General features: G+C 39.1%; 1 protein-coding gene across 18 annotated transcripts in view; it reads left to right on the plus strand.

Moving 5' to 3' along the window:
- The window catches only part of tmod (tropomodulin), a 301,351-nt gene that overhangs the window by 228,798 nt on the left and 52,904 nt on the right, over positions 1 to 19,649 (plus strand). For 6 of the 18 annotated variants that reach the window (XM_071667838.1, XM_071667836.1, XM_071667840.1 and 3 more), the window contains one exon: positions 13,502 to 13,745. The exons of 7 other annotated variants lie outside the window; for them this stretch is intronic. In XM_071667838.1, the coding sequence (XP_071523939.1) occupies positions 13,502 to 13,740 (239 nt within the window). In that variant the 3' untranslated portion in view covers positions 13,741 to 13,745. Of the gene's footprint in view, positions 1 to 13,023; positions 13,182 to 13,501; positions 13,746 to 19,649 lie in introns of all 18 variants that reach the window. 5 more of the 18 variants (XR_011713467.1, XR_011713468.1, XR_011713469.1 and 2 more) reach the window with 2 other exon arrangements.

Here is a 19,649-nt window from a genome sequence, read left to right on the forward strand (position 1 = left end):
AATTTTGATCAAGAAAAGTGGATGTCAGATGCAGATATATTTCCATAAAATAGGTTTTATTGTTTAGTCATGTGGTTGGCACAGGGGAGTTCTAAACCCCGAGAGTGTTTTTGTCATCCATGATAGATGCAGGTAGGGTCACATCTTTCATTCACAAGTACCCTTTTATCATATGTTTATATTGATTATTTTCACTCATGTTACATATTTTAGATTTAGTGTTAACTTATTCTTTATCAGTTTGTGAAGAGATTTTTTGCATCTGAACCTCAAAATACCCATCAAGCAGTTGCTATACAAATGTCCATCAAGCAGTTGCTATACAAATGCTGTGCTATAAAACTTGACACTGCCTAACTAGTGTGGCCTGTGTATTGCTCTTAATCAATACATTTTATAGTATTATTATCAATAGTCTGAATATTGATGTCTGTCGAGTGTCTTTCTGGCGATTAATATTATAGTAGGTGTTTTTGGAGTTGTTTTGCTTCAAAACTACATAAACTAAAGGACTACTGAAGCTATTTATGGTGTTTATGAACTTTCATGTTTTATTTGTAGTGAATTGTTACAAGTCAAAGGATACTACTGTGGTATGAAATGTTTAACTACCTGCAAGTGAAATATTGGCCCTAAGTTCCATGTCATAAAGAGCATCCTATGTAAAAGTCATGTGTATACTTTGAGGTAGATGAAAATGAAATATCTAATGCAGTATGTTTATGCTCTAAATATCAAGAGGAAAATATTGAAACTATCAAAGAGAAAGTAATCTTGCTTCACTGAAGTTAACATAACTCTCCAAGTCATTATTCTGTTTATTTTTTCATTCATTGTATTGTACAGCCCAAACTATTTCAAGTTCAGTTGACTAAATGCCAATTGACCTTATGCATATTATCCAGAGTGTGACAGCTTGAACTAGCAGTCTCTTGTTATCACTTATGCATCTTTGTTTTTGTTGATTTTAATCATAGTGTCCAGCTTTACATCAGTGATGTGTTGAAATGAGTTCATTATTCATCATTTTCCTTCATCTGTTGACAGAGCCATGACACTTTTTCTGTTGAAAATATGTATATATCTTCATCTGCACAGAAAAACTGTAGTACTTACCATTGGATATGGCCTAAATTTTGTAGATAACTTAATCAGTGATATCTTGGAGGAGTTAAGTAATCCATTTTTGATTGATATTTATCATGCTTTTTAGTCTTTTCTTTGTGTTGAGAATTTTGAATTGTGATTACTCAGGTGATTCATATCTTTACTGGAATTTGACCATATTTATCATAGAGCTTTACTCGAGCAGTATTAAATGTTAATATGATTAGAAAACTGTTTTGTCAGTATGTGATGCTTACGGCGGTTAACCTCTTAAGCAGTCTACTGGGTAGGTTTAGAGCATATATATATATATATATATATATATATATATATATATATATATATATATATATATATATATATATATATTACATATATATATATATATATATATATATATATATATATATATATATATATATATATATATATATATTATATGGGAGGGTATTGATTGAAAGGGTGAAGGCATGTACAGAGCATCAGATTGGGGAAGAGCAGTGTGGTTTCAGAAGTGGTAGAGGATGTGTGGATCAGGTGTTTGTTGTGAAGAATGTATGTGAGAAATACTTAGAAAAGCAAATGGATTTGTATGTAGCATTTATGGATCTGGAGAAGGCATATGATAGAGTTGATAGAGATGCTCTGTGGAAGGTATTAAGAATATATGGTGTGGGAGGCAAGTTGTTAGAAGCAGTGAAAAGATTTTATCGAGGATGTAAGGCATGTGTACGTGTAGGAAGAGAGGAAAGTGATTGGTTCTCAGTGAATGTAGGTTTGCGGCAGGGGTGTGTGATGTCTCCATGGTTGTTTAATTTGTTTATGGATGGGGTTGTTAGGGAGGTAAATGCAAGAGTCTTGGAAAGAGGGGCAAGTATGAAGTCTGTTGGGGATGAGAGAGCTTGGGAAGTGAGTCAGTTGTTGTTCGCTGATGATACAGCGCTGGTGGCGGATTCATGTGAGAAACTGCAGAAGCTGGTGACGGAGTTTGGTAAAGTGTGTGGAAGAAGAAAGTTAAGAGTAAATGTGAATAAGAGCAAGGTTATTAGGTACAGTAGGGTTGAGGGTCAAGTCAATTGGGAGGTGAGTTTGAATGGTGAAAAACTGGAGGAAGTGAAGTGTTTTAGATATCTGGGAGTGGATCTGTCAGCGGATGGAACCATGGAAGCGGAAGTGGATCATAGGGTGGGGGAGGGGGCGAAAATTTTGGGAGCCTTGAAAAATGTGTGGAAGTCGAGAACATTATCCCGGAAAGCAAAAATGGGTATGTTTGAAGGAATAGTAGTTCCAACAATGTTGTATGGTTGCGAGGCGTGGGCTATGGATAGAGTTGTGCGCAGGAGGATGGATGTGCTGGAAATGAGATGTTTGAGGACAATGTGTGGTGTGAGGTGGTTTGATCGAGTAAGTAACGTAAGGGTAAGAGAGATGTGTGGAAATAAAAAGAGCGTGGTTGAGAGAGCAGAAGAGGGTGTTTTAAAATGGTTTGGGCACATGGAGAGAATGAGTGAGGAAAGATTGACCAAGAGGATATATGTGTCGGAGGTGGAGGGAACGAGGAGAAGAGGGAGACCAAATTGGAGGTGGAAAGATGGAGTGAAAAAGATTTTGTGTGATCGGGGCCTGAACATGCAGGAGGGTGAAAGGAGGGCAAGGAATAGAGTGAATTGGAGCGATGTGGTATACAGGGGTTGACGTGCTGTCAGTGGATTGAATCAAGGCATGTGAAGCGTCCGGGGTAAACCATGGAAAGCTGTGTAGGTATGTATATTTGTGTGTGTGGACGTGTGTATGTACATGTGTATGGGGGGGGTTGGGCCATTTCTTTCGTCTGTTTCCTTGCGCTACCTCGCAAACGCGGGAGACAGCGACAAAGTATAAAAAAAAAAAAAAAAAAATATATATATATATATATATATATATATATATATTTTTTTTTTTTTTTTTTTCATACTATTCGCCATTTCCCGCATTAGCGAGGTAGCGTTAAGAACAGAGGACTGGGCCTTTGAGGGAATATCCTCATATGGCCCCCTTCTCTGTTCCTTCTTTTGGAAAATTTAAAAAAAAAAAAAAAAAAAAAAAAATATATATATATATATATATATATATATATATATATATATATATATATATAATATATATATAGAGGGGACGGGAGCGTGGGGCCAGAAATCCTCCCCTCGTATTTTTTTTTTTTTTTACTTTCTAAAATGGGAAACAGAAGAAGGAGTCACGCGGGGAGTGCTCATCCTCCTTGAAGGCTCAGATTGGGGTGCCTAAATGTGTGTGGATGTAACCAAGATGTGAAAAAAGGAGAGATAGGTAGTATGTTTGAGGAAAGGAACCAGGATGTTTTGGCTCTGAGTGAAACGAAGCTCAAGGGTAAAGGGGAAGAGTGGTTTGGGAATGTCTTGGGAGTAAAGTCAGGGGTTAGTGAGAGGACAAGAGCAAGGGAAGGAGTAGCACTACTCCTGAAACAGGAGTTGTGGAAGTATGTGATAGAATGTAAGAAAGTAAATTCTCGATTAATATGGGTAAAACTGAAAGTTGATGGAGAGAGATGGGTGATTATTGGTGCATATGCACCTGGGCATGAGAAGAAAGATCATGAGAGGCAAGTGTTTTGGGAGCAGCTGAATGAGTGTGTTAGTGGTTTTGATGCACGAGACCGGGTTATAGTGTTGGGTGATTTGAATGCAAAGGTGAGTAATGTGGCAGTTGAGGGAATAATTGGTATACATGGGGTGTTCAGTGTTGTAAATGGAAATGGTGAAGAGCTTGTAGATTTATGTGCTGAAAAAGGACTGATGATTGGGAATACCTGGTTTAAAAAGCGAGATATACATAAGTATACTTGTGTAAGTAGGAGAGATGGCTAGAGAGCGTTATTGGATTACGTGTTAATTGACAGGCGCGCGAAAGAGAGACTTTTTGGATGTTAATGTGCTGAGAGGTGCAACTGGAGGGATGTCTGATCATTATCTTGTGGAGGCTAAGGTGAAGATTTGTATGGGTTTTCAGAAAAGAAGAGTGAATGTTGGGGTGAAGAGGGTGGTGAGAGTAAGTGAGCTTGGGAAGGAGACTTGTGTGAGGAAGTACCAGGAGAGACTGAGTACAGAATGGAAAAAGGTGAGAACAATGGAAGTAAGGGGAGTGGGGGAGGAATGGGATGTATTTAGGGAATCAATGATGGATTGCGCAAAAGATGCTTGTGGCATGAGAAGAGTGGGAGGTGGGTTGATTAGAAAGGGTAGTGAGTGGTGGGATGAAGAAGTAAGAGTATTAGTGAAAGAGAAGGCATTTGGATGATTTTTGCAGGGAAAAAATGAAATTGAGTGGGAGACGTATAAAAGAAAGAGACAGGAGGTCAAGAGAAAGGTGCAAGAGGTGAAAAAAAGGGCAAATGAGAGTTGGGGTGAGAGAATATCATTAAATTTTAGGGAGAATAAAAAGATGTTCTGGAAGGAGGTAAATAAAGTGCATAAGACAAGCGAGCAAATGGGAACTTCAGTGAAGGGCGCAAATGGGGAGGTGATAACAAGTAGTGGTGATGTGAGAAGGAGATGGAGTGAGTATTTTGAAGGTTTGTTGAATGTGTTTGATGATAGAGTGGCAGATATAGGGTGTTTTGGTCGAGGTGGTGTGCAAAGTGCGAGGGTTAGGGAAAATGAGTTGGTAAACAGAGAAGAGGTAGTAAAAGCTTTGCGGAAGATGAAAGCCGGCAAGACAGCAGGTTTGGATGGTATTGCAGTGGAATTTATTAAAAAAGGGGGTGACTGTCTTGTTGACTGGTTGGTAAGGTTATTTAATGTATGTATGACTCATGGTGAGGTGCCTGAGGATTGGCGGAATGCGTGCATAGTGCCATTGTACAAAGGCAAAGGGGATAAGAGTGAGTGCTCAAATTACAGAGGTATAAGTTTGTTGAGTATTCTTGGCAAATTATATGGGAGGGTATTGATTGAGAGGGTGAAGGCATGTACAGAGCATCAGATTGGGGAAGAGCAGTGTGGTTTCAGAAGTGGTAGAGGATGTGTGGATCAGGTGTTTGCTTTGAAGAATGTATGTGAGAAATACTTAGAAAAGCAAATGGATTTGTATGTAGCATTTATGGATCTGGAGAAGGCATATGATAGAGTTGATAGAGATGCTCTGTGGAAGGTATTAAGAATATATGGTGTGGGAGGCAAGTTGTTAGAAGCAGTGAAAAGTTTTTATCGAGGATGTAAGGCATGTGTACGTGTAGGAAGAGAGGAAAGTGATTGGTTCTCAGTGAATGTAGGTTTGCGGCAGGGGTGTGTGATGTCTCCATGGTTGTTTAATTTGTTTATGGATGGGGTTGTTAGGGAGGTGAATGCAAGAGTTTTGGAAAGAGGGGCAAGTATGAAGTCTGTTGGGGATGAGAGAGCTTGGGAAGTGAGTCAGTTGTTGTTCGCTGATGATACAGCGCTGGTGGCTGATTCATGTGAGAAACTGCAGAAGCTGGTGACTGAGTTTGGTAAAGTGTGTGAAAGAAGAAAGTTAAGAGTAAATGTGAATAAGAGCAAGGTTATTAGGTACAGTAGGGTTGAGGGTCAATTCATTTGGGAGGTGAGTTTGAATGGAGAAAAACTGGAGGAAGTGAAGTGTTTTAGATATCTGGGAGTGGATCTGGCAGCGGATGGAACCATGGAAGTGGAAGTGGATCATAGGGTGGGGGAGGGGGCGAAAATTCTGGGAGCCTTGAAGAATGTGTGGAAGTCGAGAACATTATCTCGGAAAGCAAAAATGGGTATGTTTGAAGGAATAGTGGTTCCAACAATGTTGTATGGTTGCGAGGCGTGGACTATGGATAGAGTTGTGCGCAGGAGGATGGATGTGCTGGAAATGAGATGTTTGAGGACAATGTGTGGTGTGAGGTGGTTTGATCGAGTAAGTAACGTAAGGGTAAGAGAGATGTGTGGAAATAAAAAGAGCGTGGTTGAGAGAGCAGAAGAGGGTGTTTTGAAATGGTTTGGGCACATGGAGAGAATGAGTGAGGAAAGATTGACCAAGAGGATATATGTGTCGGAGGTGGAGGGAACGAGGAGAAGAGGGAGACCAAATTGGAGGTGGAAAGATGGAGTGAAAAAGATTTTGTGTGATCGGGGCCTAAACATGCAGGAGGGTGAAAGGAGGGCAAAGAATAGAGTGAATTGGAGCAATGTGGTATACCGGGGTTGACGTGCTGTCAGTGGATTGAATCAAGGCATGTGTATGGGGGTGGGTTGGGCCATTTCTTTCGTCTGTTTCCTTGCGCTACCTCGCAAACGCGGGAGACAGCGGCAAAAAAAAAAAAAAAAAATTATATATATATATATATATATATATATATATATATATATATATATATATATATATATATATATATATATTTTCTTTCATACTATTCGCCATTTCCCGTGATAGCGAGGTAGCTTTAAGAACAGAGGACAGAGCCTTTGAGGGAATATCCTCACGTGGCCCCCCTCCACTGTTCCTTCATTAGGAAAACTATAAACGAGAGGGGAGGATTTCCTTTTTTTTTTTCCTTTCATACTATTCGCCATTTCCCGCATCAGCGAGGTAGCGTTAAGAACAAAGGACTGGGCCTTTGAGGGAATATCCTCACCTGGCCCCCTTCTCTGCTCCTTCTTTTGGGAAATTAAAAAAAAAAGAGAGGGGAGGATTTCCAGCCACCCGCTCCCAATATATATATATATATATATATATATATATATATATATATATAATCACTATTCATGCCCATGTTTGAATAAGCCCATGCTCTTTTGAGTTGTATATAGATACCTTATGTCATGAAACTCTAATTACCTCTCAACAAAATCCTCAAGCCTCCCAGTTACCCATAGATTACCATGGTGGGAAGAGGTCAGCTTTATTCAAGTGGGCCTATTCCTGTTAATTTGTAGCTGATAAAGAGAGATTTTATATTGCTTGGATAGTGATGAGAGCCAGCTATCTGATGTGACATATGAGAGAAATGGACCCTGTCAGCCTTCATCCTCCAGGTGAAGGAAAGTGTGCATGGAGAAAGATGTGCTGAGTCCATAATTATGTGCTGGTTATGTGCAAAATGCCAAGAATTGAATGCCTTATAACTTGCCTATGTTAATATCTTTATGGTGCACTGAGTTTATATGGCTCAAAATGTATGTATATATATATTTTTTCCAATTTTCTAATTTTGTTACTTTTGCTACTTAATGTGAGGCACTTTTGTATCCTGGCTTGTACTTGAAGGGTTAATGGGATTTAAGGGTCTTATCCACTTCATATCTTGAAGGTGACCATAAAAATGCATGGATTAACTTAAGAATTTCATTTCAACAATGCTGAACTGCAAATTATTGGGTTCCAATCTGCGACTAGTTTTACTGAAAACAAACAAGAAAAAATACTCATCTTAAGAAGGTAGCATTATGTAACTGCTAACTTTCATCAGCATCAAAACTAATGTATAATCTTGTTTCATTTTACTATTTTACATTACTCTAATGCCATATCTATTGAGTCAGATTTTAGAAATCATACTTTTTAGGTATGAAAGAAATGCATTTAAATAAGAAAATATAAACATAGAAAACTAATGAAAATCTGAAGACAATAAAAAATCCTTTAGAGTAAAATATCATATAACAATCATAAAGAGAAAAAGATAAAAGCCATATTATAATCAAAGGGTTTTTGAAAATTAAAAGTGTAGAATCTTAATTTCATGAAAAGAAGGAGTAAAGTTGGCATTGTAATTAGATCCTGTATTCCTACACCTCTTTACAACACTCAGTGATTTGGGCCACTGAGATCTTTCCACAGCTGATAAGCCTGCTAATGCTTCACAGTCATCACTATTGAAAGTTTAAGAGAAATTGATAAATTACATAGATCTCCAGAATTGAGGGTAGTTTGTGCTGCACATATATAATCAAAACATGGGGAGAAATTAAAACCAGTTGCTTTTAAACTGTTTGAGAATCATAGGGCTGTATAAATTTAGGATGCAATAAAGGAAGAATAAAGTTGTAATTAGTGATACTACATATTCTTAATTTGGTCATTTTTAGTCTTATGTGGTGGCATAGGCCCTTTACATAGGCTGCTTAAAGAGGATTGAGATGTAATTAGTGTTGAAATGTTTTTAGAAAATGTCTGTTTGTATGAATAGTCATAAAGTAATGGGCTGTTGTCATGAATTTGACACATAATTTGTGTAGGCATTAGCTGTAATTTGTTAATTTCTGATTAAAATGCCTAAAGAATAGTCAAGCTTATGGAAAAGGAAATTGTTTGGCTGTCATCATTTATCTATCACTATTGTTACTCAAGCTCTTTAGTACTTTCTGTCAATCTGGTGAACAGCTTTATGTCAGTCCATAAGATCTTTGGTGTGGTAAGGTATCAGGAGTTTTGCTCACTATTTAATGCAGTTTAAGCCTTGTTCACTTAAGCTCATTTGATCAGTAAAGTGACATTCCTGCTGTGGGATGACTTTTTTTATACGCTTTGGTTCTGTATAATTATTGATTTAGTTTGTATTTTCTTTATTTACCAGATGCATTACAAAGACATTAGCTTCTCTGCTTTGTTAGCAGAAACAGGGTTATCAACTACAACAGAAGCCAACTACCAAAATATTAACCTTCTAACTACCCCAATTAAATAGCTGTTAAAGGTTTACTAGTCAGGAGTTGAGAATTGAAGGAAACAAGCTGTTATGCCCTCCCTCTTCACACAGTACCATGACACCAAGCTCTTTCTCAAGTCACCATCTTTTAGATTTTACTGGTTCATGGATTTGATGACAGATTCATTATGAAAAGTTGTAGGATTCAGCTACCAAGGATGTCAAATATATTGCAGCATATTATGGTGAAAACATTGGAGATGAATAGTACTTTTTACTGCAAAGAATCTTGTCGTAATTTCTCGTACCTTGATATCATGCAGTCCTTGTCATATTCTAAAATCAGGTTTTACAGTGCAAAGAGCATTTTATTAGTTAGCATTAGGTCATGATTTTCTTATTGGTGCTTCAAATGCCTTTAAGAAACTGGGAGTCCTGTTTAGTTGTTGAAAATTCTTTTCTTTTGAACAGTTATTTTGTAATATAGGGGGTTGGCTTGCCCTTGTTTACAGTTCTTCTCTCTCATCTGAGGTGGTTCTATCTCTGCATCCTTGCTTGACGGAGCTGTGTTTAAAGTGGTCTGATTTATAAACTCTCCCTGGCTTACTTCAAAACTTGACCCTCTTGCCTTGCACCACAATTTTGATTCACTTTCCCTCTCCTTTAGGTGTTACTTTGGTTTTTGCTACTGAAAGCTGGCTGCTTGTGTGCCCTCACCACTAGCTAGACACACAATACTCAGCGGGCTGCTGCATCTCATGATTGCTGTGTAGCTTTTGGCAACTCATGGGTGGGCTGTTTTGATAGCTGTTACTTATGCTTTGTTCATGTAATTTAGGGTGGTGCTCATATATTCTTTAAGACTGTTTCTTATAATATGATAACAAAAAAATTGTTGTGGAATGAAATATGGTTGACAGATTTCGCACCATATTACTTTATGACATTATTTTTTTTTTATTGTACTTTATCGCTGTTTCCCTCATCAGTGAGGTAGTGCCAGGAAACAGAAGAAGAATGGCCCATCCACTCATGTTCACATATATATATACATAAATGCCCATACATGCACATATACATACATATACATTCCTATGAGTCCACGGGGAAAATGAAACACAACTCATAGGAATATACTTGATCACGTGCAAAATTGTGATCCTTTCCATACTTATACATATCAACATATACACATATACATACACACACACAGACATATATGTATGTACACATTCCTATGAGTCCACGGGGAAAATGAAACACGATAAGTTCCCAAGTGCACTTTCGTGTAATAATCACATCATCAGGGGAGACACAAGAGAGAAATATAAATCAGTTGATATACATCGAAGAGACGAAGCTAGGATGCCATTTGGTATACATGCGATTGTCCAGTCGCATGTTTACGAAATGGCGTCCTGGCTTCATCTCTTCGATGTATATCAACTGACTTATATTTCTCTCGTGTCTCTCCTGATGATGTGATTATTACATGTAAGTGCACTTGGGAACTTATCGTGTTTCATTTTCCCCGTGGACTATAGGAATAGCTTGATCACGCGCAAAATTGTGATCCTTTCCAATATGTACACATGTATATATTCATACTTCCTTTCCTAGCACTACCCTGCCCCACAAGAAACAGCATCGCTTCCCCCAGCTTCAGTTAGGTAGCTCTAGGAAAACAGACATGAAAGGCCACACTCATGAGAAACTACAGAGGTTGGTGACTGAGTCTGGTAAAGTGTGAGAAAGAAGAAAGTTGAGAGTAAATGTGAATAAGAGCAAGGTTATTAGGTTCAGTAGGGTTGAGGGGCAAGTTAATTGAGAGGTAAGTTTGAATGGAGAAAAACTGGAGGAAGTGAAGTGTTTTAGATATCTGGAAGTGGACTTAGCAGTGGATGGAACCATGGAAGTGGAAGTGAGTCATAGGATGGGGAAGGGGCAAAGGTTCTGGGAGTGTTAAAGAATGTGTGTAAGGTGAGAACGTAATCTCAGAGAGCAAAAATGGGTATGTTTGAAGGAATAGTGGGTCCAACAATGTTATATGGTTGCAAGGCATGGGATGTAGATAAGGTTGGGCAGAGGAGGCTAGATGTGTTGGAAATGAAATGTTTGAGGACAATATGTGTTGTGAGGTGGTTTGATCGAGTAAGTAATGAAAGGGTAAGAGAGATGTGTGGTAATAAAAAGAGTGGTTGAGAGAGCAGAAGAGGGTGTATTGAAATGGTTTGGTCACATGGAGAGAATGAGTGAGGAAAGATTGACCAAGAGGATATATGTGTCAGAGGTGGAGAGAACGAGGAGAAGTGGGAGACCAAATTGAAGGTGGAAGGATGGAGTGAAAAAGACTTTAAGCGATCGGGGCCTGAACTTACAGGAGGGTGAAAGGCGCGCAAGGAATAGAGTGAATTGGAACGATTTGGTATACCGGGGTGTACATGCTGTCAATGGATCGAACCAGGGCATGTGAAGCGCCTATGGTAAACCATGGAAAGTTTTGTGGGGCCTGGATGTGGAAAGGGAGCTGTGGTTTGGGTGCATTACACGTGGAGGTGGTGCCATTTCATGTGTGGCGACGGGAACGGATGAAGGCAGCAAGTATGAGTATGTACATGTGTATATATGTATATGTCTGTGTATGTACATGTTGCAATGTATAGGTATGTATATGTGCGTGTGTGGGCATGTATGAATATACATGTGTGTGTGGGTGGGTTGGGCCATTCTTTTGTCTGTTTCTTTGCGCTACCTCACGAACGCGGGAGACAACAACAAAGTATAATAGAATATATATTCATTTATTCATTATTTTTGAGGATGGGGAGAAAGATTTGCTTCTGTAGTTTTCTTAGCACACATTACAAAGGAAAATTTTTCATCCCATAACTTCCTCAGTCTTCTTTTGGTTTGGTTTGTATCGAAGTCAAATCTCAGAACCAGTAAGTGAAGTGACTGGGAACTTGGTATGGTATCACAGCTTAGGGATTAGCATTGTAGCTCATTTTCCTCAATCCTTGACCCCTCATTGATGAATCTCTTTACTGTGTAGCTGGTCATTTAGGTGCTTATGAGGTCACATATTTTGACATTGTGGCTTCAGATTAACTCATTGTAGAGACTTCTTAAACCCACAGAAAAGCTAATGTCCTCAATTTGCATCTGTCAGAGTATTTTTTATCAAATTCAGAGCTGTTATTATATTTTACTTTTATTATTCTTTTAGCTTGCCTTCTTCCTTGTTTTTACCCATTGCTGTAACCTCATCTTAAAAACCTGCTGATGCACATTTTTGCACTCATTACTGTGCTTATGAAAAATATGTTTCACATAAAGATTGCTTTTGGGAGTTAGCTTGCTTCACTCAAGATATTTTCTTTTTTGTTGGTATGGAGGGAAAGTATATTGAGTGATATGTCTTGTGAGACAGAAAAGAAGCACTGTACTCCATACAGCATTTCTTTCTCTTACTTAACATGACTTAAATTATGAACCTAAAAAACTGGGAAGATGGCTTAGCTGTTTAGGGCCCATTTTTTGTTGTGCTTTTTTTTCCTTTCTTTTCAGCCTGAGAGCAGTGTGTTAGTAATATAGTGTAGCGTAGACTTCTCCTCTTCCCCCATTCATTGTAAGGTTGGTGATCCATGTGGGGGTAAAGAATGCTCACAGGATGTTTTATGTTGTTTTGGTTTGTTTTCCAACCTAGCTTTCCCTCCCTACAACCCTCTCAGTCTAAAGGAGCTTGTTCCCTCAGAGTAAAAGTTAGTTGATTTAGAGAATATTGTCTTTGCATTTTGCTACATTTCCCTCTTGATATAGAAATGGGTGATGGTGTGCCCATAAGTAGATGTGAAGCTGTAGACAGTACTTATAGAAGATAAACAGTTCAAGAATGGCTGCTATGTTGATTGTTCTCATAAGATCTCTAAGTAAGGACTGTCCTCAGTTTCCCCTACTATTACTGTAATGCATTTTTATGAATGATTTATGACGAGTTTCTCTTTCAGTGGCTTCTGATCCTTGTGTCCCTCTTCCTGGCTCTTATGTGTATTTTTGATCTTTTGTTGATCAGGCCCTGCATCAATTACTGCACTGAGAGAGCTGCCTATGATTTGTTTGCAGTCCCTTCTTAGTTGTCATTAGATTACAGCAGTATACAGCTTTGAGGACTTGTGATGTGTGATCATCCCATTAGTCCAAAGATTCCACAACCCAGGCATCCTATACATTAAAACACAGGATAAACTACCCATATTTTTCCATATTTCCAGTCCGCTTAGGGGGAAAGCCCCGAAAACAAAGTAGAGCCATGGCTCTTCTCAGAAAGGGCATCGCTATGGTTTGCCGAAGAGGATCTAAAGACAAATAAGAATCTATTCTACAACACTAATGGACAAGATCTATAGGATCAAATGGTAGTATTTCCAAGGTACAGTGAAGCCTGCGAGTGACGAGGACGGCTAGAGCCAAAAACTTTGGTTTTGGCTTATCATAATATTGTTATTCTTATAATGACATTTAATATGACTATTACTAGAATTATTGCTTTATTTTGTAGTTTCTAAATTTGGATGCTGCTTTCCTATTCTTTTAAGCAGAGCAAGTATTTCATCTAACGTGTGGGGATAACCTATGGATTGTCTCTGGTGTTCAGTAGAATAGGTTCTTTATTTTTCTTTCTTTTAACTTGGGTAGCACAAATAATTCTCCTTCTCTTTCTATTTCTTTCTGTTTTATATGCACTGGCAGTCCGTGTTGGTATCAGAGTGCGCAGAAGCTCGCGGAAAGCAGCAACAGAGGGCGCAAGCCTTAGTTTCGTCCTGCCTTCTTCTAACTCCCCTCCAGCATCCCCCCAGCCCCCATCACCCCTTCCTCCCCAGGATGAGATTAATGAACTCCCATCAGTAAATGGGGAGGGGCAGACAATGGAGGACTTGGAAAATGAGATGGCCTTTGACGATGATGAGGACTTTGATGATGAGAAGTAGTGAAGGTGATTATGAGGAATAGGACTGATATTTGAAGAAGCAGTTGAGTCAGACTTCTTCTACTGTAGCTCCGCTAATCATGGTCAAACTTGAACCCACTCTTTGTGAATTAAGATCATTGGATCATATCTAGATTACACATAGCACAGACACAGGGGAGACAGGAGCATGGTTGTTCTGTTTCTGGCAAGAAAGAACATATTAATTCGTGTGAAAGATCTAAGATAAAGGTAGAAAGGGTTTGTCAGACTATGCGAGAGTAATAGGTAGGTTAACCTTTTTTGCAGATAATATAGGACTAGTAATGTGTTGGATAAAACAATGATAAAAGTTGAAGATTGAAAATGTGAAACAATGCTGTCAAGAGAAGTTAAATGGAAGGCTAAAGTTGAAGTGATATGTAGATATTTTAAGAATGCATTATGAGTAATTGCCTCATAGTTGTGCAACAAGGTGTTTATAGTGTGTGGAAAGAGGACGAACATTTAAGAAAGTTAGTTGAGAAATACAAATGGATTTGTATGTAGCATTTATGGATCTGGAGAAGGCATATGATAGAGTTGATAGAGATGCTCTGTGGAAGGTATTAAGAGTATATGGTGTGGGAGGTAAGTTGCTAGAGGCAGTGAAAAGTTTTTGTCGAGGATGTAAGGCATGTGTACGAGTAGGAAGAGAGGAAAGTGATTGGTTCCCAGTGAATGTCGGTTTACAACAGGGATGCATGATGTCTCCATGGTTGTTTAATTTGTTTATGGATGGGGTTGTTAGGAAGATGAGTTTTGGAGAGAGGGGCAAGTATAAAGTCTGTTGTGGATGAGAGGGCTTGGGAAGTAAGTCAGTTGTTTGCTGATGATACAGTGCTGGTGGCTGATTCAGGTGAGAAACTGCAGAAGCTGGTGACTAAGTTTGGTAAAGTGTGTGAAAGAAGAAAGCTGAGAGTAAATGTGAATAAGAGCAAGGTTTTTAGGTTCAGTAAGGTTGAGGGACAAGTCAAGTGGGAGGTAAATTTGAATGGAGAAAAACTGGAGGAAGTGAAGTGTTTTAGTTATCTGGGAGTAGATTTAGCAGCGGATGGAACCATGGAAGTGGAAGTGAGCCACAGGGTGGGGAAGGGAACGAAGGTTTTGGGAGCGTTGAAAAATGAGTGGAAGGCGAGAATGTTATCTCGGAGAGCAAAAATGGGTATGTTTGAAGGAATAGTGGTTCCAACAAAGTTATATGGTTGTGAGGCATGGGCTATAGATAGGGTTGTGCAGAGGAGGGTGGATGAGTTAGGAATGAGATGTTTGAGTTAAATATGTGGTATGAGGTGGTTTGATTAAGTAATGAAAGGGTAAGAGAGATGTGTGGTAATAGAAAGAGTGCGGTTGAGAGAGCAGATGGTGTATTGAAATGGTTTGATCACATGGAGAGAATGAGTGAGGAAAGATTGACAAAGAGGATGTATGTGCCAGAGGTGGAGGGAATGAGGAGAAGTAGGAGACCAAATTAGAGGTGGAAGGATGGAGTGAAAAAGATTTTGAGTGATGGGGGCCTGAACATACAGGAGGTGAAAGGCGTGCAAGGAATAGAGCGAACTGGAACGATATGGTATGCTGGGGTTGATGTGCTGTCACAGGATTGAACCAGGGAATGAGAAGCGTCTGGGATAAACCATGGAAAGTTTAGTGGGGCCTATATGTGGAAAGGGAGCTGTGGTTTGGGTGCATTACACTTGACTGAGTGTGAACGAATGTGGCCTTTGTTTTCTTTTCATGTGTGGCAGGGTGGCGACGGGAATGGATGAAGGCAGCAAGTATGAATATGTACATGTGTATATATGTATATGTTTGTGTATGTATATGTATATATACATTGAAATGCATAGGTATGTATATACATGTGTATGTGGGTGGGTTGGGCCATTCTTTCATCTGATTCCTTGCACTACCTCGCTAACATGGGAGACAGCTACAAAGTAAGTATAAATATAAAGTTAAGAAGAAAATGAGAGTTTGGGAAAAGTTTTATTTGCCAGAAAAGAGTGATGAATGGAAAGAAGAAAATAAAAAAAAAGGGATATTTATTTTGGACACATGGAGAGAATGAGTGAGTATAGGTTGACAAAGAGGATATAGGTGTCAGAAGTGGAGGGCACAGGGTGAATGGGGAAACTGAATTGGAGATAGAAGGATAGAGTTACAGAGATTTTGAGTGATTGGGGCCTAAACATGCATTAGGGTGAAATATGTACATGGGATTGAGTGAATTGGAACAATGTGGTATACTAGGATCGACATGCTGTCATTAGACTGAACCAAGGCCTGTGAAGCATCCTTGGTAAACTATGCAAAGGTCTGTGGAGCCTGGTTTTGGATAGGAAGCTGTGGTTTCAGTGCATTATACATGACAGCTAGAGATTGAATGTTTGATGATGCAGCCTTTCTTTATATGTTCCTGGCACTACCTCACTAACAGCGGAAACAGTGATCAAGCATGAAACCTTCATATTAATATTAAAAAGATGGTGTATGTGAATTAAAGGAAAGAAAATGAGAATTTGAGAAAAATAATGAAAATTCAAAGAATAGCATCCTGTTCTGGAATAGGGTTAACAGACGTGGGGGGGTCATTTAAAGAGAGTATACACATTGGTTAGATTTGAGAGAATGTGGATGACAAAGGATGAAGATTGTTTTGATAGAAAACGGTGGATGAGGAAGGGATAAGGGCAGTAATGTTTATAAACCTTGGGGTACAGATGGAATGGTGAGTAAGATGGTGAAAAGTGGATGTGAAACTGCTGTTGAATGGATCTGGAAGGTGTATACAGAAACAGGGAAAAGTGGTCACATGATTGACAATTAGAGTGAATTGGTTTAGTCTACGAAGGCAAAGGTGTTAAAATGATTGCATAAGTTGTGAAGGAACAAGTATTTTTTGCATATTTAGTAATGTGAATGGGAGGATTGTGGTTTTTCACAGTAAAAGGATTTGTGATCCCCTTTAAGGTGAAGAAAAGAATGAGTTTTGGAAGGGAGGATGGTATGTAGACCAGATTTTTATATTTAGAAAATTCATGGAGAAAGTGCTTGAGAAGATGTGTGCAGCATTTATGGATTTAGAAAAGGAATAAGATGAAATGAATATGAAAGTTCCTTTACTGTTTGGTATGCATGAAATACTTTTAATGCTAATAAGAGCTTGGTTTCAGAAGTGGTAGAGGATGTGTGGATCAGATGTTTGCTCTGAAGAATGTATGTGAGAAATACTTAGAAAAGCAAATGGATTTGTATGTTGCATTTATGGATCTGGAGAAGGCATATGATAGAGTTGATAGAGATGCTCTGTGGAAGGTATTAAGAATATATGGTGTGGGAGGCAAGTTGTTAGAAGCAGTGAAAAGCTGAGAGGCAAGTCAATTGGGAGGTAAGTTTGAATGGAGAAAAACTGGAGGAAGTAAAGTGTTTTTAGATATCTGGGAGTGGATCTGGCAGCGGATGGAACCATGGAAGCAGAAGTGGATCACAGGGTGGGGGAGGGGGCGAAAATCCTGGGAGCCTTGAAGATTGTGTGGAAGTCGAGAACATTATCTTGGAAAGCAAAAATGGGTATGTTTGAAGGAATAGTGGTTCCAACAATGTTGTATGGTTGCGAGGCGTGGGCTATGGATAGAGTTGTGCGCAGGAGGATGGATGTGCTGGAAATGAGATGTTTGAGGACAATGTGTGGTGTGAGGTGGTTTGATCGAGTAAGTAACGTAAGGGTAAGAGAGATGTGTGGAAATAAAAAGAGCGTGGTTGAGAGAGCAGAAGAGGGTGTTTTGAAATGGTTTGGGCACATGGAGAGAATGAGTGAGGAAAGATTGACCAAGAGGATATATGTGTCGGAGGTGGAGGGAACCAGAAGTGGGAGACCAAATTGGAGGTGGAAAGATGGAGTGAAAAAGATTTTGTGTGATCAGGGCCTGAACATGCAGGAGGGTGAAAGGAGGGCAAGGAATAGAGTGAATTGGATCAATGTGGTATACCGGGGTTGACGTGCTGTCAGTGGATTGAATCAGGGCATGTGAAGCGTCTGGGGTAAACTATGGAAAGCTGTGTAGGTATGTATATTTGCGTGTGTGGACGTATGTATATACATGTGCATGGGGGTGGGTTGGGCCATTTCTTTCGTCTGTTTCATTGCGCTACCTCGCAAACGCGGGAGACAGCGACAAAGCAAAAAAAAAAAAAAAAAAAGAGCTTTTTTTGTGGATGTAAGTGTATTTGTAGAGTGAGTGGGTGGTTTGAAATAAATGTGGGAGTACATCAGGGTTATGTAGTCTTAATAGTTATTTAATGTTTTTATGAATAAGCTATTATGTTAGACATATGCAAGGTGGAGTGATGGTGGTTATGACTCAATCTTGTGGAAACAGTGAAAGTTGCCCCAGCTTCTGTATGGAGACAATGCTGTGCTGTTACCTGAATTACATAAGAAGGTAGATGGAATGGTGCACTGCTTTGGTGATATGTTAAGGAGTAGGATATAGAAAGTGAATGCAAGTAAAAGACTAGTTTTTGTAGAAAATGAAAGTTAACAGTGTAATAACAGTCTTTGTGGAGAAGGACTGGAAATGTTGGATGAGTTTGATTTTTGTAAGTAAAACTCAGTAAGGATGTTGGAAGGAATGGTGAAATTAAAAGTGGGTTTTGTAAAGAGAAAAATTGGAGGTTCACTGATGGCTCTAGTGAAATGGAAAAAACATATGATATAAAATGGATGTGAAACCCAAGGTTACATAGGTTAGGACAGGGAACAGTAAGAGCAATAGATAAGCTGTGCAGGGGTTTAGTGGGAATCAAGAGGATATATAAAGAATGAAAATAGAATAATATTTGGCATGAAGGAGCTAATAGAAAGGCACTGACATGCAAGTATTCCAGGGTGGTATGGTTGCAGAATGTTTTGACATGTTAGGTTGGTCAAGAAATTGTATGCTGTAGTAGTACAGTCAAAGGGACAAGGAGGAGAGGTAAACCATGGAAGAAATGGATAGATATCTGAAGAGAATGGGTTAGGGTTAGGAATGTTTCAGACAAGGATATTAAAGGAACAACTTGGTGATCATTTGCAATGGAATCATGTGGGTTTTACAAGATGATTCAGTTGTTGTGCAAAAAGAAAAACTTAGGATCAAATTTATAATTGTGGAGGTTCATATTTTACTGTGACATACAAGGGATTGTCTAGGAATATATAAGGATTTATAAGAGCAAGGTTATTAGCTTCTGTAGGATTGAGGGACAAGTGAATTGGGAGGTAAGAAAAACTGGAGGAAATTAAGTGTTTTAGATATCTGGGAGTGGATTTAGCAGCAGATGGAACCATTGAAGCGGAAGTGAGTCACAGGATGGGGAAGGGGGCGAAGGTTCTGGGAGCACTGAAAAAATGTGTGGAAGGTGAGAATGTTATCTTGGAAAGCAAAAATGGGTATGTTTGAAGGAATAGTGGTTCCAACAATGTTATATGGTTGCGAGGCATGGGCTGTAGATAAGGTTGTGCGGAAGAAGGTGGATGTGTTGGAAATGAAATGTTTGAGGACAATATGTGGTGAGAGGTGGTTTGATCGAGTAAGTAATGAAAGGGAAAGAGAGGTGTGTGGTAATGAAAAGAGTGTGGTTAAGAGAGCAGAAGAGGGTGTTTTGAAATGGTTTGGTCACATGGAGAGAATGAGTGAGGAAAGATTGACAAAGATGATACATGTGTCAGAGGTGGAGGGAACGAGGAGAGGTGGGAGACCAAATTGGAGGTGGAAAGATGGAGTGAAAAAGATTTTGAGTGATAGGGGCCTGAACATGCAGGAGGGTGAGAGGCGTGCAAGGAATAGAGTGAATTGGAATGATGTAGTGTACTGGGGTCGATATGCTGTCAATGGATTGAATCAG

This window comes from Panulirus ornatus, chromosome 12 (genome assembly GCF_036320965.1).
Source record: "Panulirus ornatus isolate Po-2019 chromosome 12, ASM3632096v1, whole genome shotgun sequence".
In the NCBI taxonomy this organism is placed as follows: domain Eukaryota; kingdom Metazoa; phylum Arthropoda; class Malacostraca; order Decapoda; family Palinuridae; genus Panulirus; species Panulirus ornatus.